This window comes from Hemicordylus capensis, chromosome 7 (assembly GCF_027244095.1).
Source record: "Hemicordylus capensis ecotype Gifberg chromosome 7, rHemCap1.1.pri, whole genome shotgun sequence".
In the NCBI taxonomy this organism is placed as follows: domain Eukaryota; kingdom Metazoa; phylum Chordata; class Lepidosauria; order Squamata; family Cordylidae; genus Hemicordylus; species Hemicordylus capensis.
This window is the reverse complement of record NC_069663.1, coordinates 29,196,940-29,223,060: the sequence shown is the minus strand read 5'-3', so window position 1 is coordinate 29,223,060 and position 26,121 is coordinate 29,196,940. Positions and strand designations below refer to the sequence as shown.

The window sequence follows — 26,121 nt, the reverse complement described above, 5'->3', positions numbered from 1 at the left end:
CCCTCCCACCCCCACCCCGCCCCCTCTGTTTGGATTATGAGCCCCTGCCCTGCCCTGCCCTGCCCTGCCCTGCCCTGCCCTGGTTCCATGCAGAGCTTCTTTGGGGAAAACCGTCCACTGGGCAAAGACAGCCCCCCCCCCAAGAGAGAGGGGGTGCTTCTCGGTTTGCTCTGCCCCTCACTGGGGCCCACTGCTGTGGGGCAGTTGCCGCACCCTGGGCCCCTGCTCCCACTCAGCCCTCCAGATCACTGCTTCGGCGCCCACTAGAAGCGCAGAGCTGGAAGGGCTTTGCTGAATCCTCACTGCCTTCCCTTCCGTCCCCCGAGGAGAGCGATTCCCCTGCCTGGCGGCTGGCGGGACGTTCCCATCCATCCACACGGTAGCGTAGCCATCGGTGCCCCTTCAGGGTCCTTGCAGATAGCCCCCCCCCCCGCCCCCCCGGAAGCTCCCGTAGCCCCAGGCCCTGCGAAAAAGGCATCCTCATTGGGCAGAGCGGAGTCTTGGGTGCCCCCTGCTGGCTGGCTCCCGCAAGGAAGGGCTGTGCCCCAGCTCCTTGCCATGCCACTGAGCACAGCCTGGCCCCGGCCGGTGTGGGGAGGGCGGCCGTGGAACGCTGTGCTCTGCGGCCACGGGCCCTCAGGCTCTCTCCTTGCCCCTCCTTCAGCCACAGCAGCTCCCGGGCAACCTACCCGGCCCCAGTCTACAAGACGCCCGCAGCAGACACCCCCCGGGCCCCACACCTGCCTCAGTCCAGCTCCTTCCAGCTCTCCGCCTCGGTGCCCAAGTCCTTCTTCTCCAAGCAGAGCGGCCGGAACAAGCAGCTGCCCGCCGGCTGGAAGAGGAGTGAGGAGACGCCCGCCCGCCCGGCCACCTTCACGGACCCAAAGAAGTGAGTGCCTCGGAGGGCGCTTGCCCGGGGGGGGGGGAAGCCCCCCGGCTGGCTCTCACCGTGGCCAGCGTGCCTGTCCCTCAGGGAGGCTGGGGGGGGGGGTCTCCAGGGCCTTGGGAAGAGCAGTCCGCCCGGGGCTGGGCAGTTCCTGGCTCTGCATCCAGCAGACCCCCTCCCCAGGCAGCAGGGGAAGCGGAGAGTCCTCCTGTGGCTTGGCCGGGGGGGAGGAGGGCTCCCTTGGGGCTCCGGGCCTGGGAGCCCCTGCCGCAGCCGCTGGGGCGTGGGGGGCTGTTGAGGACGCGTCCCTCCTCCCTGTCCCCGAGCAGGCAGGTGGACCTGAGCGCCAAGAATGTCTTTGGGCAGCCCCGGCTGCGGGCCTCCCTGCGCGATCTCCGCTCCCCACGCAAGACCTACAAGTCCACCATTGAGGATGACCTGAAGAAGCTCATCATCATGGACAGCACCCTGGTGGAGCCCGAGAGGGATCTGGTGAGCCGGGGGGCGGTCGGGCGCGGGGGGGGCACGCTCCTCCCACACCTCCCCCCACTCAGTGGCTCTTGCTCGCTGGGCCCCCTGTGGGCTGGGTGGGTTCCGCCCCCGGCCTAGATCCCCACCCGGATGCCCACCCGTGGGTGGCCCTTGGCTGTGCCCCAGGAGCTTGCCCCCCCCTTCTCCTCTTTGTGGCCAAGCCCAGCGTCAAGCCCCAGGCCTCCAGAGAGGGCCGGCCCCTCGCAACCCCTGCCTGTGGCCTCTGGTGGGCCACTGTGCGAAGCGGGATGCTGGACGGGAGGGGCTTCCTTGGGGGGCCTGACCCAGCAGCAGGGCTCTTCTTCTGCTCTTCTGCTCAGTGCCTCTTGGGGCCCAGGAGCAGGTGGTGTCCCAGCACCCCGGCAGCTGGCTGTTGTGCAGGGCTGGGGCCTCTCTCTCTCTGCTGGGCTCTGGGGCCTCCCCCTGCCATCCCGGGCCAGCGGGGGTCCTGGGCTAGCCCCGGCTGCTCCCTCTGGGCTGCCCCGCTGACCCGGCCTCGTCCCGCTCCCAGGCCCTGCAGAAGCCGCTGCAGCGGACCTTGTCGGATGAGAGCCTGTGCAGCGGCCGGCGGGACCCCACCTACGCCAGCGCCTACGGCTTCGAGCAGGCCCTGCCCAGCGACGTCCTCTTCACCAGCACCCTGCCTGTGCGGAAGCAGCACCTGTCCCCCAGCAGCGGGAGCCTCGCGGAGAAGAAGGGTGAGGGCCCCCTTCCGCGGGAGGGGCTGGCAGACCTGGCCTGCCTGGAGAGCGGCTCTGTGGCCTAGAGGGAGGCCAGGCATGCGGAGAACTGCCCCCCCCATCACACTCCTGTGCATTCGGGGGCCCTCTCCAGTGGCCCTGCTGCAGACCGCCAGAGGTCCAGCCAGTCCCCAACCTCAAGAGCAGGGCGGGGCGGGGCCCAGGTCATCCGGAGGCCTCTTTCGGACTGGAGGCAGCCTCTGGCGTCCCCAGACCCGAGCGCAGGGAGGCTGCTCTGGTGGCAGCAAGCCTGACTGGCCTCTGTGTTTTCATTAGCACCACTCTCCCCTTCGATATTTTCTGGTCCCCTTAGCTCAGCAGGGTCTGCCCTGGTTGCGTATAAATGGGAGACTAGAAGTGCGAGCAGCACTGCAAGAGATTCCCCTCAGGGGATGATGGGGCCGCCACTCTGGGAGAGCAGCAGAAGGTTCCCAGTCCCCTCCCTGGCAGCATCTCCAATGAGATCGGGCTGAGAGAGACTCCTGCCTGCCACCTTGGAGAAGCCGCTGCCAGTCTGTGCAGACGATACTGAGCTAGAGGGACCAAGGGTCTGACTCCGTAGGTGGCAGCCGCCTGTGTTCCGAAGTGCCGGAGGGCTGTGGAGAGGGCGCCCTTAGGCAGCAGCCTCCCCACGTGCTGCTCCTCACAGGGTGGGGGCCTTGCCTTCCTCCGCAGCCACCATCTCCGCCTCCGAGCTCTCCCTGAGCGACGTGCGGGACAAGCCCCTGCGGCGCCTTGACCCCGGCCTGATGCCGCTGCCAGACACCGCCACCGGCCTGGAGTGGTCCAGCTTGGTCAGCGCAGCCAAGGCCTACGAAGGTAGGGACTGTGGAAGGCCCTCCGGCTGGGCGGGGCCCCGGGCTGCTTGTGCACCCAAGGGGGGCCCCCGGCGAGCGGAGGGCCTTGTTCAGGGGCAGCTGGGAAGCGGGGGGGGGCGGCCTGGAGGGTCTCTGGCCAAAGGGGGGGCGTCCCGGTGAGGTCTGGGATTCGAGCCTGTGAGGGCCTCCAGCCTCCTGGAGTTGGGCAGACCTTTTGCTCCAGCTGACAAAGCTGGGGCTTGACATCTTCTGCAGAGGAGGAAGAGGAACCTCTGAAGGGCCCTGCTGGCTTGAGCGAGCCTCCCGCCTCCCACAGTGGCCTCCCGGATACCTCTAGGAAGCCCACAAGCCAGCTGTGCAAGCAGCCACCTCTGCCCCTCTTGCTCCCCAGGATCGGAGGTACACTGCCTCTGAACGTGGAGGTTCCATTCTTAACTGTTGTGGCGAATGGCAGCTGGGAGATCTCTCTCTGCCCTCCATGAGTTGGTCTAAGCCCCCTTTAGAACCTAGTGGCCGTTGCCATGTCGTCCAGCCGGGAGTGTCCGGTGTTGCCTGTGAAAGGCTTTCAGTGACCCCCAAGTCCTGGCATTGCGAGAGAGGGAGGAAAGGTCTCCTCGCCAGGCCTCCGCCTCCGCTCTGTGGTCCCCTGCTGCTGCTGCTGCTGCTCTTCCTCGTCTTCTGTGCGCCTGGCATCTGGCCTGGCCTGGGCGACTCCTTCCCACGCGCAAGGTTCTAGTCCTCCTGGGCTTGCAGAGCCGGGTGGTGCCCAGGAGGAGGGGCCGTGGGGTGGGCGGCCCCGGGGGGCTCCTCGCCCCTCCCCGTGCGGCTGGAAGCAGAGCTGTGTGCAGCAGCGCAAGCCTGTGGCTTGGCTCTGCCTCCTGGGTCCAGGCCCCGAGACGCTTCAGGAGCCGGCTGTGGTGGGTTCCCTCCGCCACTCTGCCCGCTGGGACCTGCACGGGCAAGTAAGCAGCTTATCCTTGCCAGGCGGCGGGCCCTCCTCCTGCTGTCCCTAGGCCAGCCAGGATTAGGCCAGCCAGCCTCCTTTCCCCCGTCTGCAGGATTGCGCTGCTGCTGCTGCTGCTGCTGCGGCTTTTGCCCGGTGGGGTCCTGGGGGGGCGTCTGCTGCAGCGGCACAAACACAATCCTGAGCGGCGGAAGCGCTGCCTTGTTCTCTGCCTCCCGCTCCGCCCCAGCGGGCCGAAGGGCTCTCAGCCCCTTCCTGGGAGGTTTCCAGCCAGCAAATGGGGGAAGGCAGCCCTGCCCTGCGGGGGGAGCAGCAGCGGCAGCAGCAGCCGTGACCTGCTTTCGCAGGCCTGCCAGAGTCCCCCCCACCCACCCCCCCGCACAGCCCGTCTTCGTGGAGCTGAAGTGCTCCGCAAAGAGGCGCCGGCTGAGAGAAGCTGCCTGCTGCTGCCGCCGCCACTGCCGCAAGGCGTGTTGGGTCGGGGTCGGCTGGCAGCAGGGGTCTCCCTCGCCGGGCTCAGCCGGCTGGCGCTCTCGGGGCCTCTGCCCAGGCCTGCTGGCCGCGTCAGCGTGGCTCCGCCCTCCCCGCGCCCGAGCTGGCTCTGCAAGGAAGGGCAGCTCTGCCAAGCGAGAGGCAGTCGGGTGCTGCTCCGGCCCGCCTGTGCCCTGGATCTGCACCGGAGCAGCAAGGTAGGCGATGGCGGCGGGAGGCGGCCTGGCCCCCGCAGCAGGCGCAGGGCAGAGGCTGGGCCTTCCCTCCCCGCCGGGCCAGGCCAGGCCAGGCCAGGGCGCCCTGCCTCCCTCCTTGGAACCGGGAAGGGCCCCCGGCAAGCAGAGGGCTGTTGGCCGAGTGCAGCCCTGCTGGGCTTCGGGCTGGTGCTGGTCAGGCCGTGGCGAGAGCCCTGGAGGCCCAGAGCAGCCGTGGGGGGCTGGCTCCGGGGCCGGCAAAGTGGGGCCGTCTCTGGGTCTTGCGGGGAGGGGCAGATCACCCCCACTCTCCTCCCAGTGCGTCATGGCTCTTCAGCTGGTTGGAGCTGCTGGGAGGAGCCGGGGTGACTCACCGCCCCGGCAGTTTTGCCAGCTGTGCTGGTTGGGACCACGGGCGGGCTGGGGGGGTTGCCCAGTGCAGGCCTGCCCAGCAGCCCCTCACCCCTGCGCCGCCGCCTCCTCCTCCTCTCCAGTGCAGAGAGCCGTCTCCCTCTTCTCCCTCAACGACTCGGTGCTGAGCCCTGACGCCGCCGCCGCCGCCGCCGCTTCCCCGCTGGCCCACAGCCCAGTCCTCGGGCACCTGAGCCTGGAGAGGCAGCCGACGCCCCACACCACACCCACCATGAGGTGAGAGGGATGCTTTCCCGGGGGGGGGGGGGCAGGGGGGCGCGCCCGCCGCTCTCCTTCGGAAGTGCTTTGCTGCTGGGGATAGGGGAGGGGATGTGGCCGCCCAGGGCTGGGCCAGGCGGGCTCCTCCTCCGTCCAGAGGGCCCTGCTGCTTCGCACTTAAGAAGAGCCCTGCCGGGTCAGACCCAGGGCAGCCCACCTGGACCAGAGTCCCGTGGCCTGCCAGATGCCCCCGAGAGCCCACAGCCAGAGAGGAAGGCTGTCCCCCCCCCCCCCTCCGGGGCTCCCCCCGAACCCAAAGGCAGCCTCTAGCCATCCAGACCAGGAGCCACGGATAGACCTGCCCTCTGGATTTGTCCGAAGCTCCTTCAATCCCATGGCAGAGAGTTCCATGGACTGATTGTGTGCCACCTGGAAAAGCACTGTCTTTTGTCTCGGCCCTACGTTTCCTGGCCGTCAGTTTCATGGGATGACCCATGATGGCTCTAGTGTTGTGAGGGAGGAGGGAAGGCTGCTCTCTTTCCATTCTCGCCACACCAGGCATAACTGTTTGGCCTCCACCATGTCCCCGCTTAGTCACCTTTTTCCTAAACGAAGGGAATGTTTCCTGGTAGGGAAGGGGCTGGAAACACACTCACTCACCCCCGATCATTTGGGTTGCCCGCTTTGGTATCCTTTCCAACTCTGCAATACCCTTTCGGAGACCCTTTCCCAGCCGGCTTCTAATGGTCCCTAGCCTGGAGGCTGCCTTTTTCACAGCTGCTGCACCCAGGGGTGCTGTTTCTCTCCTCCGTGAGCCCCACAGATCTCTCTCCTGGCAGCTCAGACCCCAGCAGAGAGAGTCTGTGTGGACCTGTGTGTGGCTGTTTCCTGCCTGTCACCCAGGCGGGGCGGGAGAGATCCTTTTTGGAGTGGCTGGCAGTCCGCTCCAAGGGTTTTTGCCCTTCTGAACAGCGTCGTATCCTCTGCAAACATGGCCCCCTCTCTGCTTGCCCCATCGCTGAGTTCAAAGCATCAGTGCCAATAGAGGGACCCCCACTCCTTGCTTCCCTTGGTTGTGGGGCGGAGATGGCGTCTGCTACGGCTATGGATCTCTCTAGAGCGCTGGGCAGCAAAGTTCCCAAAGCAGCTTCCAGAGAGAGGGGGATGCCTGTCCCCAACGGGCCCCCCTCTCAGGAAGGTCAGCTCCTTCCTGCCCTTCGGCAGCGCCTTCCCCGCCGTCCTCTTCTCGCCTGGCTGCAGAAGGCCCTCCAGAGCCGGTTAGGGGGAGGAGGCCGGGCTTTGTCGTCAAGGGCCTCCTGCAAGGGCTGCACCGCTCTGGCCCACGACTCTGATCTCCCTGGCTATTGGCCACTGTGGCTAGCTAGGGAAGCTGGGCGTTGCAGTCCTACAGCAGCAGGTGGGCCAGAATGGTGCCGCCCTGCTCCAGGAGCTGAGGAAGGCCCGACGTCTGCGGCAGAAGCCTGTCTGCGGACCCTTCCTCAGGGGTCAGAGAGCTTGGCCCGGGCTGGGCTGGCCTAGGCTCAGCTGTGCAGTTCACGGGGTGCCCCTGGGCCAGTTGCTGACTCGGCCTAGCCTACCTGGCAGGGCTGACGTGAGGATAAATGGGAGCGGGGAGGAATCCTGGAGCGCCTTCGAGGAAAGGCAGGCTAGAGAGGAGAGCGCCTGTCTTTTGAATGACGCTTCCCACCAGAGCAAACGCTCCGCTAGCTGGCTTGTAGCATCCTGGATCGCTTCTTGAAACGAGGTGTCATCTTGGCTGCCTCCCCGTTCTCTGGCACAGAAGCCAATGTTCTTGTTAGAAGAGCTGCCATTTCACACTTCAGCCTGTGAGCAACTCTCAGACGGTTGCTACCCAGACTTTGCCACTGCCTGGTCGAAATGTCTTTGCCCCCGCTCCTTGGCTCAGTTCTTCAGAGCTTCCTCCCTGAGCAGGCCAGGCCAGGCCGTTGTGAAGAGTCCATTCCGCTCTTCTGCCTGCCGTCTCCTCCCCAAGCTTCCCTTTCGCTCCCTTGTCGTCCTCGGATGGTCCAGCCACCTTCCTGCAAGTTCCCTGCTGCTGACGTATTTACAGCATAATCGATGGTCCATCCGGAAGTGTGTGGCCATCCTCTCCTCCGATTCCTTTTGCTTTTTGTTCTCCTCAAGCCGCCTTGGCTCTTAACGCTTCCTGGACTCCACTGGTTAGCCATGCTGGCATCCCCTTGGACTAGGTGGGAGCTTTCCTCCTGTGCCGTCGGAATTATCTGTTGCGCTTATGTTGTTGCGGCTTGAATTCACTCCCCCAGGCTCTGCAAGGATGTGGCCCTCTTGACTTTCCCTTTTGGCTTCCTTTCTACCTGTCTCTCCCTTCTGGAGGGGCCTCCTCCCTCGTTGAAGTGGACTGCGTCTGTGTTGCGTCTGGCCCCGAGTCAGTTGCCGCCTGTGGGGGGGCAGGGTGTGCAAGGTGGCGGGAGGAAGCTGTGCGCCTCCTGGGCCTGCTTGGCATCTGGGGCAAAAGGCCCCCCCCCCCCGGTCCTTCAGCAGCTGGAGTCTCTCTTTCTGCAGAGCACAAGGGAGGCTGTGGGGCCCATGGGGCAGGCCAACAGCCAGCCCCCCCCCCCCCCCGCCGCCGATGTTTCCCTCTGCAGTGCAGACTTTCCTTCGGCCCTTGGTAGGCCAGGTTTCCTGCACGGCCACATGCCTTTCGCTTTGGCCTCCCCGGCTCCCCCCCGAGTTTGGTTCCCAGCAGCCAAGAGCGCTTCTTGTCTGTCTGTCTCTGCTCTGCCCCCCACCCTCCCCCGGCCACCGGCCTCCTTGAAGAGCCTGCCTGGAAATGTCTTCAGGCCCTCCATTTCCCCCACTGAGGAAACCGGCGGGGGGGGGGGGGGGCTCAGCCTGCCTGGGCTGGTGGCAGCCCTCCGGGAGGAGCCAGCAGGAGGTTCTGATCTGCCCCCGCCTCTCTTGGCAGCGAGGAGCCCTCTGTGGACCTGACAGGCAAAGTCTTCCAGCTGGAGGCCCTGCTCAAGCAGCTCCACAGTGACCTGCAGAAGGTAAGTGGCCCTTGGCCTGGCATTGGGGGGGGGGCATTGCGGGAGAGGAGGCCGGCCCACTCCTGGGCGGGGGGGGGCGTCTGTGTGGGATGAGGCTGCAGCGTCCTCCCCTGCATGCTGACTCCACCAGGGGGGCAGCTCTTGAGCTAGCAGGCAGCACCCCACGGCAGCCCTGCTGCGGGCAGAAGTGGCGGCCTCTGGCTTTGGGGGCCCTCTCTGCAGTCGGCGCCCCGCCAGCCACGGCACCTCCGTGGCCCGCTGCCCCCTCCTTGCATGCCCCACGCCCTGCCTGTGCCTCCGTCTTGCAGGAGAAGCAGGACAAGGTGGTGCTGCAGGCAGAGGTGGCCCACCTGCGCCAGAACAACCAGCGGCTGCAGGAGGAGTCGCAGGCGGCCAACGAGCAGCTGCGCAAGTTTGCCGAGCTCTTCTCCAGCGCCGTGGAGAAGAAGGAGCTGTGAGCAGGCCAGGGAGGGGAGCTGCTGCTGCTGCTGCTGGGCCCGCCCCGCCCCTCCTCCGTGGACCTCACTCGCCGCCCCCCCCCAGCCGCAGGCCCCTCCAGCCAGCGGGGCCCAGGGCAGGGCCTGCGCAAAGAGGCCCCCACCCACCCACGGGCAGGAGAGCCAGCCAGGCTGGCGCAGCCCCCGGCCCTGCCGTGAGTGGCCACCAGGGGGGGCGCTGGCCCTCCTCAGGCTGGGCACCCGAGCCTCCAAGAGCACTTTCTCACAACTAAATTATTTTCTAGAGAATGCCCGGTCGGGAGTGGCTCAGGAAGTTTAGAAAAGAAATCTAAATGTAAATGTTCTTTATAAAACACTATATTTGTATAAATGGTACTGTTTGTAATTTTTTTCTATGAGATTTCTGGGCAGGCTTCCGGATCCGGCACCTCCCCTGGTTCTCAGCTGCAGCAGAGGGTGTGACCCAGAGCAGGGCAGGCGCCAGGTGCCGGGGCCTCGCTCAGCCGCCCTTGCGGGGTAGGAAAGGGCACCCCTCTCGCCGGGGCCGGGGGCAGCTCGTGCCTCGCACAGCCAGCTTCCGCTCGCCTGCTGCTCTCTGCCCCCCCCCCCCCGGGGGCTGCTGCAGGCACGTGTCCGGCAGTGAGCGAAGAAGGCGGCTGAGCTTCCCCTGCTCCCGGCCAGACCCCGGGAGGCGCTCCCAGCTGCCACTCAGGTTTGCTTCAAGCCCTGCTTTCCATCTCTGCAGGCCAGGAAGGGGCAGAGCCACCGCAGGGCATGCACAGGGCCAGCAGCCCCGCCCCGCCCCGCCCCGCCCTCCCAAGGCCAACCAAGGCTCTGCAATAAGGAGGTGCCTGGGGGCAGTTCGGTACGTTTGTGGCAGGAAACTGCAGGGGCCTTTGAGGGGGCTTCTGTCTCTTCTGTGTCTTGTTCTGCAGCCCATCTTTCATCTCAGCCAAGCCTGTCCTGGCCAAAGGACAACTTGTGGTGCTCTGAGGCTGAAGGCAGCAAGGGGGGGGGGGTGTGCAAACCGCCCCCCCCCCCCCCCGCGGGCTGGACCCAAGTGCCCAAAGCCTGCTGCGGAGGGGTTTCTTTGGGGGCATCTGCAGGCAGCCTGGGGGAAGAGTGGGGAGCTGCTTGCTCAGGCCCCGAGTCTCGGCCAGCCTCCTCACCCCTGACTGGAAGCGGGTTGACCAGCATCTGAACTATGCAAGCCGCAGCCCCTGCTCGGGCTGCTCCCCCTCCTGCCGCAAGGCCTTCCAAGGGCCCACTGGCCTGCTTGCCGCAAGAGCACCGTTTGGGGGAGCCAGAGGATGCTGGGAAACCGCTTGTCCCTCTTGCCAAAGCAACCCATCCCGGCAGCAGGCTGGCAGCAGCCCCCCGCTTGGCGTGGCCGCAAGGGTCCTGCCTGCTCTCCTCCCCAGGCGCCCCACTGACAAGGTGCCTCCGCAGCCTGCCCAGGCCTTGGCCTGGCAGAGGGGAAAGCTGCGCTCTGTCTCCCCTCCAGCTGGCTTGGTGGCTGGGGAGGGGCAAAGGCCACCCCCCTCCGTGCTGATCAGGCGGCCCCTTTGCAAACCTGTTCCTTCATGATTTTGTACCAGGATCTCACTGCTGTTTGTACGGAGTGTCTCCCCCTTTCTTTTTTTGTCTCCACGCTGCGCCGCCGCCATTCGTGTCATTTGCTAGATTCTGCAGAGGGGACAGGCATGTCTCCCTCTTCAGTCAGCTGTGTTGTGTGAATTGTTTCTTGTTTTTAATTTTATATGAATCTTTACAGATCAAATCTGTCTTATTTAATTTTGTTTTGTCTTAAGATTGCTGATAGGGGGGGAAACCCAACCCATTTTTGTAAAATAAATTTTCCAATGTTATTCTTCGGAATCCACAACAATGAGGGGGGGGGGGGGATTGGCACATCTCTGGAGAGAGAGAGCCGAAATAAATGTTTGATACAAAAGGCCTCTGGTGTGTTTGTTTGAGATGAGCTAGAGCCCTGAGCCCCCTTGCCTGGGGGGAAGGGTGCGGGGCGGGGGGGGGGGCAGGCCATCTGAGTATCGAAGCCAAAGAATTCATCTGTGACTCCTTCCGTGTGTGGTACCCAAACACTCCTCTCTTCTTCTTCCATCCTGTTGTCATGGCAACAGCTCAGTGCTGGAAAATGGTCTTTCCACAGGTGCAAAGCTTGTATTGGACGGGTGGGGTGGGGAAGCTCTTTCATTTCTTCCTCCATCAGTAGACAAACCTGGAACTAAGCGACTTGGTATCTCCCCCCGCCCCCCGGCCCCATAAGTGTGTGTTCAGAGAAGTAAGAGCACAGGAGGAGGGGGGCTGTAATTCAGACCACATTTAATGCACAGAACAGTCCAAGCACATGAAAGATGCAGGCAACAGAACACCACCATGTACACAAGGGGTGGGGGCTTGGTGGGAGCACTGCCCCCCTGGCTAAGCCTCTAACCGGCCCCCCAGGGGTGCCCCTTCCCACCCTCTCTGACCCCTGACACAGTTCTCTTTGCGGGGAGGGTTATAACTTGCCACCCCTTCCCACTTCTTGGTATTTGTATTTTGTTTTTTAAGCCTTTTCCCCTCCCACCACTTTTAAAATCCAGCAACACTGAACAAAATCTTGCCTTGCAGAACAGCAGTGGAGACCCCCTTCTCCTCCTGCCCCCCGTTCCCTCCGTAGGGCCAGGCAGATGGGGCCACAGAGCGGCCTCCCCAGAGCTCTCCAGCTGCACTACGCCCACTCAGCACCTCTTCTCCCCCCCCCTCAGTTTAGCTCCCCAGGAAATTCGGCCCCCACCCCTGCTTGCTTATGGAAAGGGGGAGGGGCTCCAGCTTGCACCATCGCCCATGGGGGGGGAGAAGGGGGCGCTTGGGATCCCGCCCTCCGAGGAGCTGGGTGGTGCTCCGCTGGCAGGAGGAAAACCAGAGACGACAAACCCACTGAAACGTCACATGCATTTTGCGGGGTGGGGGGGTGTCCCTCCGCACACAGCAGAGGGTACACTGCCTTAAGTCACTGCCCCGGCGGCCCCTTTATGGCTTTGAGTCACATTTTGGCTCTCTGGGGAAGAGCCATACAGCGGGGGGGGGGGTGTAGGATTGGCTCCCCACTGCTGCACTGGGGAAGGGGGTCCTACTGAAAGAGCTTGTTCTTCCCACCCACTGGGGGGAAGGGGGGGTCCCAGCCCGCCTGACCTGGGCAGCGAAGTGGAAAACAGTCCTCCAAGGCCAAGGGGCCTGCAGGCAGCCTGGGCAAGGCCGAGCTCTTGGAGACCACCAGGCAGGAGGCTGGGGTGGGGCTGGGAAGCTGGAGGGGGGCTGGGGAGGCCCGAGGTGCCTGCCTAGGTCAGGGTGATGTACGCCGAAGCCTTCTCCTTCAACTGCCGCAGGCACAGGTGGCAGCTCCAGCTTCCTGTAGTGAAGGGGAGAAAGCGGGGAGCTGGGTCATTTCCCCCACTGGGCTCTGCTTCCCCCCAAAGTTGGGGCCGTCCTCACCTTCAGGGGGCTCGGCCATGGGGGGGCTCAGGCAGTACATGTGGTAGCCGCGGTCACAGTCGTCGCAGAAGAGCAGCTGGTCCTGCGAGAGGGAGAGAAGGCCGAGAGGTTGCTGCTGCCAGAGCGGGCCCAGTGTCCGGGCGGGGGAGACCATCCTCTGCGGCCAGCACAGTTGCCCTTGCTCAGAGGAGATGTGGCAGGACTCCCACCGGCCAGATGAGATGGGCCCCTTTCCTCCTGGCTAGACGGAGACCCCTTGGCATCCCCGGGTGTGGGGAAGAGGCCCTCGGCAGCTGCCACCTGCAGAGGCAGCTCATCCCAAGGAGGCTCTGCCCAAGAGCCGTGCTGCCTGCAGGCTGGCCATCCGTCCGGTGGAGCTGTGCAGCTAACCTGACCAATGGCCAGCCTGCAGGCAGCATGGCTGGGGGAGCGGGGGGGCGGGGAGAGGAGCAAGCCCAGCTGCCTCCCTCGGCAACTCCTCCCCCGCCAGGGAGGAGGCACCCCCCTTTGAGTCTGTGTGTACTGCAGGGCTGGGCCCTGGCCGGGGGAGAAGCAGCCCGGCAGAGCTTCAACCTGTTGCAACTGCCAGGATAACGGGATGGGCACCTCCAGGCCACCATCCTTGTGGCGGAGCTGGGGCAGGAGCAGGGGCCCAGCCTGGCCTGTCCAGGCAGCCCTCTCAGAGGTCCTGGGAGGGTTGGAGCCAGGTGGGGGGGAGCCGGGCTCACGCACATCGTTCTCCGAGGTTCCACACAGGCTGCAGCTCTTGCACTCGATGCACTGCCACCGGTACGTGCGGACAGCAGCTGTCATGTTGACAGTGAACTGCAGGCAGGAGGGGTGCCCTGGAAGGGAAGCACAGAGCAGGCTGTGAGGAGGAGGAGGAGGAGGAGGAGGAGGGCTCCGGAAGGGGCTGGGCAGCGCTTGTGTTGTGGAGCTCAGTGGCTGCAAGAGGTCCTGGGCTCGGTCCTGGCAGCGTCTCCAGTTAAAGCCACGAAGGGGCTGCTGCCAGTCAGAGCAGGCAAGGCTGGACCAGGCTCTGATCCAGCAGCAGAGACAGTCATAGGGACACAGGGAGCTGCCATCTACTGAGTCAGAGCCTTGGTCCCTCCAGCTCAGTATTGTCCACACAGACTGGCAGCGGCTTCTCCAAGGTTGCAGGCAGGCAGCTCGCTCTCTCAGCCCTCTCTGGGAGATGCTGCTGCCAGGGAGGGGACTTGGAGCCTCACTGCTCTTCCCAGAGCGGCTCCATCCCCTGATGAGGGGAACATAATCTTGCAGTGCTCACACTTCTAGTCTCCCTTCCATATGCAAGCAGGGCAGGCCCTGCTTAGCGAAGGGGACAAGTCAGGCTTGCTGCCACTGGACCAGCTCTCTTCCTGCTCCCTTGGTCTGCCTGTGTCACGGGAGGGGTCGTCTCCCCTCCCCTCCCCACTGGAACAGGAGCCTCCAGGTTGGTGTCACTAACCAACTCCAAAGAGCAAGGAAGCCAATCGAGCCCCACAGCCAGGACTCAAGCAGAGAGTGGGACGGGCACGGCCTGGCATCAAGAAGGTTGCAGGACAAGCCCTCAGAGGAGAACGCGCCCAGGAACGCCCTTGCGAAGGAGGCTCACCAAGGGGTGTGGGCTCAGCAGGGGCTGCTCACTACCCAAGCCCCAGAGCACAGAAGCTTGAGAGGCACCCAGACCGAGCCCCGAAGGCAGCCAGCTGGGAGCCTGGGGAGACCCTCTAGACGCCTCTGGCCGGCTGCTCCAAAAGGCAGCTCCCCACGCAACGCAGAGCAGCAGGAGCCCGGCCTGACGCCCCCCAAGTGGGCTGAGTGGGCTGAGAGGCCTTCCTTCCCAGAACGGGGTGCAGCCAGTGCCCCCCCGCCGCCCCAGGGGAGAGGAGCTCCCTGCAAGAGGCACGGCACCGCCGGAGCTCCACGCCACCAAGGTGGGCTGCTGGAAGAGAAGACAGGCCAGCTCCGCTGGAGCGAGGCGGGGATGCAGTCCCCAACTGACCCCCATGTTCAGGTCCCCACTGCCGCCACCTGTAGTCACGACCATGAGCACTGGAAGGCTGCAAGCCGTGGGGCTGCCCCCAAGGCCTCCGCCACTCCTGGCCAGGCTGCCACTTACCCACCATGCCTCCCCCTCCCCGGTCTGCATGTGCACTGGGACTGGGCATCCAAAGGCCCCCCCCCGGCCCTCCCTGCCTCACCTGAACGGCCACAATCCGCGCAGGAGATGAGATCCTCAGGGCAGCCGGTCTTCTTGGAGCCGCCTAGACAGAAATCACAATAACCGTTTGGTATGACTGTGCCGTCCGGAGCTTTCTTAGCTGCAAAACAGCAAGGAGAGGCCGAAGTCAAGGGGGGGCGTGCAGACCCCCTGCGCACCCCCAAACACACCTCCCTTGTTCCTGGGGGAGTCCTCTGCCCAACGCCATCCTGCCCTCCCTCCCACCAGCCCGCCCATTCCCAGACTGGCTAGATTCACATGGCTGCTTTTTTACCACGGCGGGGTGGGGGTGGGTGGGGAGGGATTCTCCCATCACCTCACCCACACGCAGGGATGCTCAGCAGTAAAACACTTCAGTCTTGTTTTGTGGTTCATTTCACATTATTTTTTATTATTATTATTACTATTTTATTCCTGAGAATCTTTATGTACCACTTTGCAACAGGAAAAATCCTCAAAGCAGTTTACATATCATGAACCTGCAGCAGTGCACTTGCATCTGGGACACTGTGCCACATGCAACAGCACCTGGGCGGTCCATCCATCTTCCTACATGGGCAAGCCAACCCTAAGTTTCTAGTCCTCCAAGCTCTGGAGCAAGCCCCGTTGCATGCCTCCACATTCTTCCCCCCTTCCTGCCCCACACTCCCACTCCATTTCCCCCCAAGGCTTTTGCAAACTATTCAAAATCCAGAAGCACAAGAGCAGGCTAAACTGTTGCACTGCAGAGGAGCTGTTGTCCTCCAGCCAAAGCTTCATGGCTCGTTCTGCTCACAGAATTCGGTCTTCCTGATGGCAACATTTGTGGGGGGGGGTGTTTGGGGACAGACTGAGGGGCATTTGGTAACCTCTTAGGAAGGGTGCAAATACTCAACACCATCTTGGGGAAATCCACGACAGGCAGGAAAGGAGGACCCCGAGCGAGCGAGCAAGGCCACAGCTTTGAGGCGGAGGTGCTGCTGCCCGCCTGAGCCTGGCATGGCCACCCCTTTTCCTCCTGCACCTAAAACCTGCCAGGGCTGCCATAGGATTTACCTGTATGCCTGCGCTGGTTCTCAGGGACCCAGTTGAGCTCTTTGTAAAACTCTGGAGGGAGCCAGAAATGCAAAAAGAAACATGAAAATAAGTCCATTGAAAAACAGAACGTGTCTGAATCAGTTATATGGCATATTATGGCAAAAGTGGTGTTATCAATCTCTCTTCCCTGACTGGACAGAGAATCAAAAAGAGAAGTGGATGCATGAAAGAGATCAGGGAAAGAACGGGGGGCGGAGGGGCCTAGAGGCAGCTGGGGAACCCCATTATTTTTTTGGGGGGGGAGAGGTGTGGAGAAGAGGCCCCACTGCTGGCAGGGCTGAAGCCCCCAGGCCCGGAGGAGGGAGCGGGGACTACCTGCCCCTCCACCCCCCTCCAAGAGGGTGCCCCCCTTCCTGCCGGGCCTGGAGGGCTCAGCTCTTCCCCCCCCCCGCCTGCTCCCCCCCCTCCTTTGTCAGGCTCTCCTGCATCAGCATGTGCTGCTGGTCTCCATGGCAACGGACTAGAAAAGGGATGGGAGGCGTTAGGTGGGGAGGGGGCAGGGGAGACTTCTCCCCCTCCCTCCCGCTTGGGAAGATGGCAGCGGGCTTGTGGGGCCAGATACGCCAAGCAGGCATCACCCACTTTGGTTGGGCAAAGCCGAGCTAGCTCCCACCCCCCTATATTTGTGGGGGGAGGGGGGCTCAAGGGGAAGCAGCCTATCAAGCCGAGCCCCCCCCCCCGCAGCACATGGGCAGAGCCTCGCCTGCAGCCCCCCCCCCCCAGGCATTGGGCACAGGGCGCCCGAGGCCCCAGCCCGCCCCCGGCCCCTCCCAGAGCTCCTCTGGCCCGCAGGGTGGGGCCGGCCAGGAGCTGGCGTGGCGGCCTCTGCTACCCCACAGGTGCGCGCCCGGCAGGAGGCGGCGGCTTCCCAGAGCCAGGAGGCAGCCAGCCCTTTGCCTGCGCCCCAGAGCGAGCCCCGCCCCCGCTCCGTGCCATCCCCGGGGGCGCCAGTGATGCCCCCCCCGCCCCCGCCCCCGCCCCCGCCCCTCTCTCCAGGGCGCGGGATGCTGCGTGGCCCCCCCCCGCCGGGGCCGGGGCCGGGAGGGGAGGGGAGGGGTTCCTCCTTCCCCGGGTCTCCCTCCTCCTCCTCCCCCTCCCTCCCCCTCCTCGGAATGATAAATCAGCCCAGGAAACCTTATACCTGCCAGCTCCACCCACTACGTCGCCATGGCAACCCTGGTCTGCAGCAGGAGGGGGGGATGTTAAAGTGGAAGGAAGCCCTCGCCAGGAGCGGCGGGGGGGGGGCGCGGCGAAGTGGCTGCCCTCTCTCAGCGGGGGGGGGGGGCGCCCAGTAATTGCACTTTTTCATATGCTAATTCATTGAGATGTATGCAAACTTTTGAAATGCAATCGCCTGCATAGGAGCTGAGCTGCTGCTGCTCAATCAACCGAGCTGAAGACTGAAGTCTGAGACGGAATTGTCACCCCGAAGCTGGTGGCATGGAGAGAGGAGCCTTTTCTGGCCAGGCTGCTGCCAACGTGCCCAGGGGCTCATCCGTGCAGAAAAACAGCCGTATGCATTTCTAGTGCTTCTGAGTGTTGAAGGTGCTTCACCCACTAGGTGGTCTCCTTGTCATCCTTGCAACAACCACCCTGCCAGGTAGGACACTGCGCCATCCTCACACGCAGAGCAGCCCAAGCAGCCTCGCCTAGTGCCCAGCCACCACCCGCTGGGGCTCCTCCAGCCATTCCCAGGCTACCATCCTCCCCAGCTGCAGGGTGATGGGCTTTGTAGTCCAAGAGCTGCTGGGCATCACTCACGTTTGTGGTTATTCTTGCGGTGGAAGGGCAGAGTGTGGCGTTCGGGGCCCTCCTCGCCTTCCTCCTCGGCCAGGTGCGTGTGCGTGTAGTGGTAGCTGAGCCCCGGGCGGTTCTTGTAGCGCTTGCCACAGACTGGAAGAGAGAAGCAGCCCCACATGGACACCACGGAGGAGGCGGCCCTTCCCCTCGCCCCCAAAGGAGCCCCTTGCGGGGGCTCCGTAGCACCCCCTGACTTGGGCTGCTGGGGTCTCACTCTGGCCCTCCTTTTCCACGCACCAGCCACTCCTGGCTGAAGGGCAGGGGGCAAGAGATGCACACCAAGGCCGCCCCCCCCCGCTCCTCCCAGAGCCCCACGCCTTCTTCCCCTCCTGAGTCACCCACTCCACACCCTCCTCGAGGGCATCAGCCGGCTCCAGGGCCAGAGAGGAGGACACACAGGCGGCCACCCCGCCCCTTCTCACCCCACGCCGCCCCACTCACTGTCGCACACGTAGGGCTTGTCACGGTCCTCCAACAATGCTGCCTCCTGCCTCTTGCGCAGACCCCCAATCCCGTACGCCTGGGTTGGGGAGGGAAGGCGGTCAGACACCCTGGCCTTCTTGTGAAGGACACAGGCAGGTTTCTAGGCCTCATGGGCACGGCATCAGTGGGGGGGGCGGGAATAGGAGGGTGGCTGGGCTGAAAGGGGGTCGCCCCTGCACAGCAGCAGCAGAGCCAGCAGCCTCCCCACAAATGCAGGCACGCCCTCTCTGGTCCCACATATTCGCTGTCTCAGAGCCCCCCTGATCCCCCCCCCATGCTTAACAGCAATGACAAAAACTCATCTTCCAGGACCCTTCAGATTTGCAAGAATAAAACACACCAGCTTTTGCAACAGCGTTCCCAGATTGTGTAATTTCCTGTAATGGCATTTTATTCTCGGGCTGACAATTTTGACGAGAGTCATTAGTACAGGAATCTAGATCACTGGTTATCGGCGGCGGAGGGGGGGGGGAGGACTGTAGGCCCCCTTTGGGATCCCTCCATGGGGAGGGAGGGCTCCATTTTCCTGCACCCACATGGGAGTGTCTGCTACTTTAAGAGCTCCAGATCTGGGGGACACAACACTAGACGGGCCCGCCTCCCCCTAAAGCCTCAGAGCACCTCACCGGCCAGGCCCCCCCCCCGGCTGAAGCCCCTAAACTTCCCCTCCTGTCTCCCTGGGCCTTTTCACATTGGTGGTGGTGGGGGGGGGGCTATCCTCTGTTGGCTTTACAAGTGCAAGCAGAGCCTTGGCCGGATCAGGGCCTGCCTGATCTAACATCCTGCCTCTCAGAGCAGCCAGGCCGAAGCCGATGGGAACCCCACAGCCAGGGCAGGAAGGCAAGAGCCTCTGGAGGTAGGCTGCCACTGGACATGGAGGTTCTGCTTAACTATAATGGCCAAGAGCCGCTGCTAGGCCTCCTGCGGCTCCAGGAATGTCTCTCATCCCCTTTTTAAGCCACCTCAGTGAGTGGCCATCATCACGTCTTGCGGCAGAGGCGTTCAGAGAATGTGCTGCAAGAAGAAAGGCTTCCTTCTGTCTGTCCTGGACCTCTTGCCAGTCGGTTTCGCTGGTTCTGGCATTAGGAGGGAGCAAGGAAAACCGGGTCTTTCTCCGCACCAGGGGCATATTCCCAACCGAGCTGGCACCATGTGACTCTTTTCCTTAGCAAGATTTCCAGCCAGGTGAACTCGGCAAGAGGTGAGCTGCAAATTCAAGCGGGGGGGGGGGCAGGTGGGCCTTGCCAGAGCTCGCGTCAGGCTAACAAGGAGAAGCAAGCCACCCAAGCTTTGCAAGAGCTGAGCTACAAAGCGGGGCAGGCGGGGGCAGCGGGGCAGGATCAGAAAAAGAGGCCCAAACGCGTGGAAATCCGAAAACGGGCTTTCTTTGTGTTTCCAGCGTTTAACCTAGATTAAGGAATGTGGTTTGAACTAGCGCCAACCCTAAAAGAAGCTGACCTACTTCTGGCGGGTTTGCTTCCAGCTCCTGGGATGAGGAGGGGGATTAGGGGCAGGGGGCAGAGCGGGGGGGGGGCTACTGCTGGGTCAGGATGAGGAAAGAGACCCCTCCATTGATTTCTGTTTCCAAATGCTGGAGAGACAGACGGGCAGGATTTTGCCCCTGACTTTCCAGCCCCATCGGCAGCTTTTCTGGGCCTTCGCTCTGGGTGGAAACTAAACCCCCAAGCTGAGCCCCCCCCCCCACCAGAGCAGCCCATTGGGGCAGAGCCCTCCTCCCCGCCCCCAGTTCACATGGAGACAGCATCCGCTGGAAGGTCCGCTCTGCAGTCCATGGAACTGCTTGGGCACAGCCCTTCTTGCACAGTCCAGGGGGGCACACTCACGTGCCCCTCCCCTCACTCCCCTCCCCCTCCCACTCCCCCCCTGCCATGCCTGGGCCCATAGAGCAGGCAAGCCCCAAACGCAAGGGAGAGGCTCTTGGGTCCCTCTTGCTTTTCAGGTCACACCCTCCATCACACAGGAGGGGCTTGCCTGTGATTCCGCTCTGCATGTGCTCAGAGGCTCTATTGCTTCACCCTGAGGCCAGGACTAGAGCTGGCACTGAAGAGAAGTCCAGCCAGCGACCGAAGGGTGGGTCCTGGCCTGGACACTTAACGCTCCTCCTCCCAGCCTTGAGTTGGGGGGGGGGCAGGGAGAGAGGAGGGGTGACAAGCAGACACATGCTAAGAGGAGGTGGGCTCCCTGCTCCCCCCTCCCTCCCCCTCCCCAGGCTTTCTTCATGGAGGGGAAGGATCCCATGGGGCGCCAGAGTGCTGGAGGTGGGGTCCTTCCTCAAGGGGCCCTGGGGTGGAGCCAGAGGGGTCTCTCCTGCAGGCCGGGCTGGCCCACCGCATCCCAGAGGCTCTTTCCAGCCGTCTCGGGGAGGCCCCCAGGCAGGTCCAGGAGGCATGGCCTTCCTTGGGCACGTGGAGGCAGCCTGCCTCTGGAGCTGGAGGCTCCCTCTTCCCTGTGCAAGGAGCTCGGGGTCTTCCGGGCCCGGGGCCCCGCCAGACCCACCTTGCTCTTGGCCTTGTTCTTCCGGCGGGGGACGTCGTCCTCCAGCTCCTCCGCGTCCAGGTCGTGCAGAAACTCCCCCATCGGTGCCTTCTGCAACAGAGAGGAGAAGGCCCTGGGGTGAGAGAGGCAGCAGACACCTCCCGGGCAGCGGAGACAGACACACACCTGCTCAGGCGTCACGACCACCCTGCAAAGTAGGCCGTTCCTTGCATGGCGGCTGGCGGCTGAGCCTGAGGACGACCTGCCTAGCAGCCCGCCTTCCTGGCGGAGATGTGCACCCGCTTCTCGTTCCGAGGGGCCTTTTTTCTCCCCCCCACCCCACTGCAGAGGGGGAAGTCCACTCCGGCTCTGCCCCTCAAGGGAAGCTGGGCTTGCATTGCATTGCATGTATGCATGGGCGGCGGGGGTGGGGGTGGGGGGGCTCAGAGGGTGGTGGAGCTGCCCTGAGGGACGCCCAGTCTTGCAAATGGAGGGTGCATCATGCGGGAGCCGTGCAGGGGGCGGGGCGGGGGCAGCATCTCGCTCTCTCACCGGGCAATCCAAGGCCAGCTCTTCCTCCTTCAGCTCGGGCTTCTTGTCCCCGGTCTCGGCACACAGCAAGGCCTCCAGCACGGGTCCCTCGGGCAGCCCCCCCTCCTTCTTCAGGGGGGGCTCGCAGTCTAGTGGGGAGGGGGGAGAGGCCGCGTCAGGCCGAGGGAGGAAGCCCCCCCTCAGGCGAGCTCCGTGAGCATCAGAGGCACCGGATTCCCGGCAGAAGCTGCACTGCTCCAAATGTTCCAAGAATGCCCAGAATCGCTCATGCTGTCCTTTTGTGGCCATTGAAGAATTGTCTGCTTTGCTGTGCTTGCAGCGGACAGCCTTCATCAGCCTGCTGCAGCTGAACTCCTGCAAAGCTCATGTTGCTTGCGGCAGCTGTGACTGTTTCCCCCCCAGAACTCTGGGAAGCAGCGTCTGGCCGGGGGCTGCAGGCCCCTCTATGAACCGCAAGACCCAAGGTCCTGGGCATGGGAGCCGTGACACGGGAGGCCGGGGGGCATCTGGGGGCTGTGGCCACATGAGCAGGCCCTCTGCCGACACACAGCACCTCCTCCCCCCCCCACCCCGACATCCCTGGCTCAGCCTCTGCAGCTCACACCCTGCTACCACTGCTATGGTTACTGCAAAGATTCATAGATCACTTTCCAACCACCATTCTCAAAGCAGTTGACCTAAGCAAATCAAGAATGCAAACTCAGATGGTTCCCTGTCCCAAAGGGCTTGCAATCGACAAGGAAACAGAAGGGACATGCCAGGCACAGCCACTGTGTGCGGGGTGGGTGGGATGCTGTGCTGGGACTGGAGAAGGTCAGTTGCTCCCCCCCTGCTAAACGCAAGAGAACCGCCGCCGCTCCCCAAGGCGCCTCTCTCTTTGCCCAGCTGGCGCGCCCGCGTCCTGCCCTCGCACCCGCGCACTTACCAATCTTGAATTCGCAGGGCCGCAGCCGAGGGTCCTCCAGGATGTTCAGCCGCCGCTTCTTGCGCCAGCAGCGAGCCGGGTAGGTGTAGATCTGGCCCGGAGCCAGGCCTGCAGGAGAGGCGGGTTAGCAAGCAAGGCCCGTCTGGGGGGGGGGTGAGGGTGGAGGCCAGACTGGCCCCCACCTCAGCCAGAGGGGGGAGAAGCAGCACCTGCTGCCAGAAGCAGCTGGTCTCCCCCTGCCCAGGGAGGCAGCACCAGCTGCTCCTCTCTCTCCCGCCCCGCCTGGGAGCTGCGTTGCCTGCAGGCTGGCCTTCATCAGGTAGAGCTGTGCCATTAACAGGGCTGGGAAGCAGAGGCAGCTGAGCCTCCTTGGGCGGCAACCCCCCCCCCCCCCGCCGCGGCTCATCAGGCCAAGCTGCTTCTGACTGCTAAGTGGCATCAGCATCTGCCCTGACACCCAGGAAGGCCCCCCCCCCCCCCCGTGAGCACCTTGCTTGCCCCGGAGACAGGGCACCATCTAGGCAGGTCACAGCCCTGCCAGGGCCCTGAAGAGAGGCAGGAAGGAAGCGAGGCAGACCGTCCCGGTCCTGGCCGGGGCCCCTCGACACACCAGGCCCCGCTTCCTCGTCTCCTCCCCGGTGACCCTTCTGGCTGCCTCCTCCCCTCCGCACAACCACCTCTCCGTCTCCCCACCACTCCCTCCTGCTTGGACTGGGAGACCTCTGCAGATGGGTTGGGGGGGCTGCCTCACAGAGCAGCCCCCCCCCAGGCCCAGGCCCCCACCTGGGCCCCGATGCGTCTTCTCCATCCAGATGTAGCAATTATTCTGGGCAACCCCTGTCTGCGAGTCCAGGAAAGGCAGGCGCATGCTGCGTTCAGCACACAGTCTGGCATTGTAGCTGCGGCAGTGTTCAATGGCTTCCCGGTAGAAATCCTCGCCTAGGCTGCAAGGAGAAAGCCGCGTTTCTAAATATGTCAAGATCACAAAGACCGTCTTCTTCATGCATATATTTTCGCTACAATTGGAACATGTTCTGCTTTGCTCTGCTTGTAATTTGTAACCATCATTGACTTGCAGCTGAACTCTTGCAAAGCTTATGCATAATTCAAACTGCAGGTGAGCTCTTGCAATAAGTTCTGGGCTGAACTAGGTCAGTTGCATTCCAGAGTGAAGACACAGCCACTCAAATCCTGATCCCAAAGGCATTTAAATGGCACTTATTTCCAACTAATAAGTTGGAAAACAAACAACTTTAATTGTTTTTATGTCATTCTTAACCGCCCAGAGACGAACATTTGTGTGGTATATAAGTTAAATAAACAAACAAACAAATAATGTTTTAAGGACTACCAGCTGCATGTGAAAAGGCTGTTCAGTGGCTGGGAAAGGAACTGGAGAGGTTCTGGAAGAAGGTCCAGGCCCAGGCACAAGAGGAGGGTGTCTGCTGACAGCCACTTGCTGACCACTGACATCCTTTCCCCAGAACAGCAGCCAGAAGAGCCAAACCCCCAAATATGGCAATTTCCTAGACCTGGAAGTCAGGGGTGGCCCAGGAACGTGCCTCTGGGGCTGGGGCGGGCGGGCGGCATCTTCAAGTGTAAACGGAGCCGGTGCCGCCCAGCAGCCCCGCCGTGGGGAATCGCCCCCGCCACTCACCTGGCCGCTGGAGGGGGCTCGCCTCCGTGGGAGCCAGGTGAGTGGCAAAGGCGATTCCCCTCCGCGGGGGCTGCTGGGCGGCTCGGAGCACCAGCTCCGTTTACACTTGAAGATGCCGCCCGCCGCCCCCCTCAGAGGCGCCTGCTGGAAGTAAGACAAAAGCAACCCCTGGGAAGGACACACACAAACAAACCAGCAAGAAACTGGGTGACTGTAAGTTACCCATTGGCCAAAAGACTCTAGCAGCTATGCCACAGCAATGAGATATGCAATACCAAAGCAGCCTCTCTCCAAATAAATAATTAGCACTGCAGATATGGGTGCAGACCAAGGGACCCAAGGACTGTTTTCATCCTAAGGAGAAACCAATTTGCTGTCAGCAGGAGGAAGAGAAGATGGAAAGACAACCTACCCTGGTGTCCAAAGTGCAAGAGTTACAAACCAAATTTGTCCTGAGAAAGGACCTCTAGTCTGTGGGAGGCAGAGAAAATCTAGAATACAGGGCAGAGTGGGAGACGGTTTCACCCCATGGAACAGCCTGCCACAAGGCCAAGAGTGGAATGTCATGAAGAAACGGCAAGGAGCAGAGAGGCGGCAGCAGCACCCTCTTGCCTGGCCCTTGGCTGCTTGAGGGGCCCAAGGCCCAGGCCTTCCCGCTCCCTAGGCCAAAGGCCAGGCACAGCGTGGCAGGTGTAAAGAGGGTGCTCCTGCCCATAAGCAGAAGGCCTTCTGCTCCCGGCGGAGCCACCACCACAGCCAGCCCCTGAGACTAGCAAGGCACTCCCTGAGCAGAGGCCCAGTGCAGACGGGTCAGGCGCGGCGTCAGGACCCCCAGGCTCTGGGGCTGCCACCCCCTCCCTCTGGCTGGCCAGCTGCGGGCACCCGGCCAGGGCCAAAGGGGAGGCGGCACAGCCAGCTCGCCCCCCGCCCGCCCGTCCTGCCAAGGGCTCCCTTCGGCGCCTGCCTCCCGGCAAGGGTCAGCCCGGCTCCCTCGCCCTAACCCGCCTGCCGAACGTTCCCGGGGGGCGGAGGGCGGGGGATACACACCGCCTCGGTCCCTTGGAGCCCTGCGGCGGCGGCGGAGGAGGAGGGCGGGGGGACGGGGACACACACTGCACACGGATGATGGCACAAGGCACAGGCTGCTTCACACGCGTGTCTGCACGCGCACACGCGCCCGGGGAATCCACCTGGACCCGACGCGAGGCGGTGCCCTGCCGGCTCCTCATGCAGACACCTGCCCGTGCAGCTGGGCACCGCGGCCGCCTCTCGCCGGGGCACGCGGCGGCATCACCACCCGCCCGCGCCACCGCCGGCTGCTCGCCACAGGCGTGTGGGCGCCTTCCATGCCGCGGCGGCGGCGGCGGCGGCGGCAGTCCTCCCTTGTGCCGGCTGCAATCCGGCCAGAGCCAGCCTCTCCCTCCCGAGCCCCCCTTCCCCCCCCCCCGCGCAACCCACCCCCTCTTCCTCCCTCCCGAGCCAGATCCAGCTGCCAGAGCGGCTGAGCCCATCTCTGGCCGTGCAAAGCCCTCGGTGGGGGCTGGAGGGGGAGGGGGCGAGGCCGAGAGGGACGCACCCCTCCCCCGCCCCTCCCCCGCCCTTCCCATCCTTGCCCCCATGCCTGCTGGGGGGATCGTGCCACCCCCCAGATGTGGGGCACTCACTCACCATTTGATAGGCTTGTGCACAGCTGTGGCCATTTTGATACGGTATGAAAATCCCTCTGCCTGCCTGGGCTGGTTGGAGAAGCAGAGAGAGAATTTTTCCCCCTTTTCTTTCTTTCTTTCTTTTTATTTTTTTTTTATTTTTTTGTACCTCTCACATCAGAATATACTGTACAATTTTATTCATTCTGCACAGCCTGCAGGGAGGGGGGGCCAATCACAGCCCAGCTCCTTTGAGCCCCGGTGCACCATGGGGAATGTAGTCCCTGGGTTTTACAGGAGCCTTCTCCCTCTCCCCCCACCTCACGCTTTTTGCATTATTATTATTATCCCGCCCCCGCTTTCTTTGCAAAGCTCTTTAAAAGCTGGAGTGGATGCCAGGCAGTGGCCACAAGGGGACTACAACTCCCAGAGGGCTTTGCGTTTTGACAGCTGCCAGGACCGCCTCCAAGAGGAGCGGGAGAGGAGGGACATCAAAAAATGGGAGGGGCCAGTTAATCCCAGCAGAAGAATTCCCTTGCAAATGGCAACACCCACTTTTGTGTAGCTGCCCGGGGAGGCGGGGGGGGGGCAGAGCTGGAGAAACGCCCCTCCCACCCCCAGGAGGTGCGGGGTGGGTGGGAGAAGCAGCACGCTGTGTGTGTGGGGGGGGGGCGTGCTTTCAAGAAGGCAGCAGGAGCTGAAAGTGGGGCGGGGGGAGCCTGGGGTCAGGAGCCCCACTTGAAGCCCCCGCCCCTGCTTCACACTGGGGAGTGTGTGCAGGGGAGACATCTCTGGTGCCCTGCTGAGAGGAGGGGGTGGGCACGGCTCCCCCTTCCTGGCAGCCCTCCCCATGCTGATTTCCAGGCGTGCCAGTCCTGGCCAAGGAGAAGAGGGCTCCTGAGCAAGCACAGAGCGCCATCCCCACGCTGGGACCCCCAAGGACTCACGGGCAGGGCAGGCCTGAGCCCCTGCACTGCTCTTGCCCCTTCCGGGCTCAGTC

The 26,121-nt window shown here is 63.4% G+C and overlaps 2 protein-coding genes across 15 annotated transcripts in view; one reads left to right on the top strand and one right to left on the bottom strand.

The window, feature by feature from the left end:
• The window catches only part of SIPA1L3 (signal induced proliferation associated 1 like 3), a 42,420-nt gene extending 33,287 nt beyond the window's left edge, over positions 1–9,133 (top strand). For 7 of the 8 annotated variants that reach the window (XM_053267951.1, XM_053267950.1, XM_053267955.1 and 4 more), the window contains exons 16-23: positions 665–889; positions 1,216–1,378; positions 1,929–2,115; positions 2,833–2,976; positions 3,231–3,374; positions 5,120–5,273; positions 8,224–8,305; positions 8,614–9,133. In XM_053267951.1, the coding sequence (XP_053123926.1) occupies positions 665–889; positions 1,216–1,378; positions 1,929–2,115; positions 2,833–2,976; positions 3,231–3,374; positions 5,120–5,273; positions 8,224–8,305; positions 8,614–8,763 (1,249 nt within the window). In that variant the 3' untranslated portion in view covers positions 8,764–9,133. The remainder of the gene's footprint in view (positions 1–664; positions 890–1,215; positions 1,379–1,928; positions 2,116–2,832; positions 2,977–3,230; positions 3,375–5,119; positions 5,274–8,223; positions 8,306–8,613) is intronic. The other variant, XM_053267957.1, reaches the window with a different exon arrangement.
• A 1,956-nt stretch (positions 9,134–11,089) lies between these two features.
• Positions 11,090–25,348, bottom strand: DPF1 (double PHD fingers 1). Of its 7 annotated transcripts, none has more exons than XM_053268650.1 (12): positions 25,144–25,348; positions 22,602–22,762; positions 21,819–21,926; positions 20,894–21,021; positions 20,363–20,452; positions 17,804–17,882; positions 17,324–17,455; positions 15,521–15,571; positions 14,466–14,585; positions 12,994–13,106; positions 12,262–12,343; positions 11,090–12,178 (listed from the first exon to the last, which is right to left on the bottom strand). In XM_053268650.1, the coding sequence occupies exons 1-12, from the start codon at positions 25,173–25,175 to the stop codon at positions 12,108–12,110; spliced, it is 1,167 nt and encodes a 388-aa protein (XP_053124625.1). In that variant the 5' UTR covers positions 25,176–25,348; the 3' UTR covers positions 11,090–12,107. The 7 variants fall into 7 exon arrangements, with proteins under 7 accessions (XP_053124625.1, XP_053124619.1, XP_053124623.1 ...); XM_053268644.1 differs by lacking the exon at positions 25,144–25,348 and adding an exon at positions 24,523–24,890; XM_053268648.1 differs by lacking the exon at positions 25,144–25,348 and adding an exon at positions 24,523–24,890 and having other exon boundaries at positions 14,466–14,528.
• Positions 25,349–26,121: the final 773 nt, after the last annotated feature.

What these genes read in the sequence shown, in the direction of transcription:
- DPF1 (XM_053268644.1), bottom strand. Translation starts at nt 24,704, where the DNA reads ATGAGGAGCCGGCAGGGCACCGCCTCGCGTCGGGTCCAGGTGGATTCC. An exon ending in GAAGACGCATCGGGGCCCAG is followed by an intron (nt 21,927 to 22,601) that starts GTGGGGGCCTGG and finishes CCTCTCCTGCAG; the next exon opens with GCCTGGCTCCGGGCCAGATC. An exon ending in CAAGCCCTACGTGTGCGACA is followed by an intron (nt 17,456 to 17,803) that starts GTGAGTGGGGCG and finishes TCTCTCTTCCAG; the next exon opens with TCTGTGGCAAGCGCTACAAG.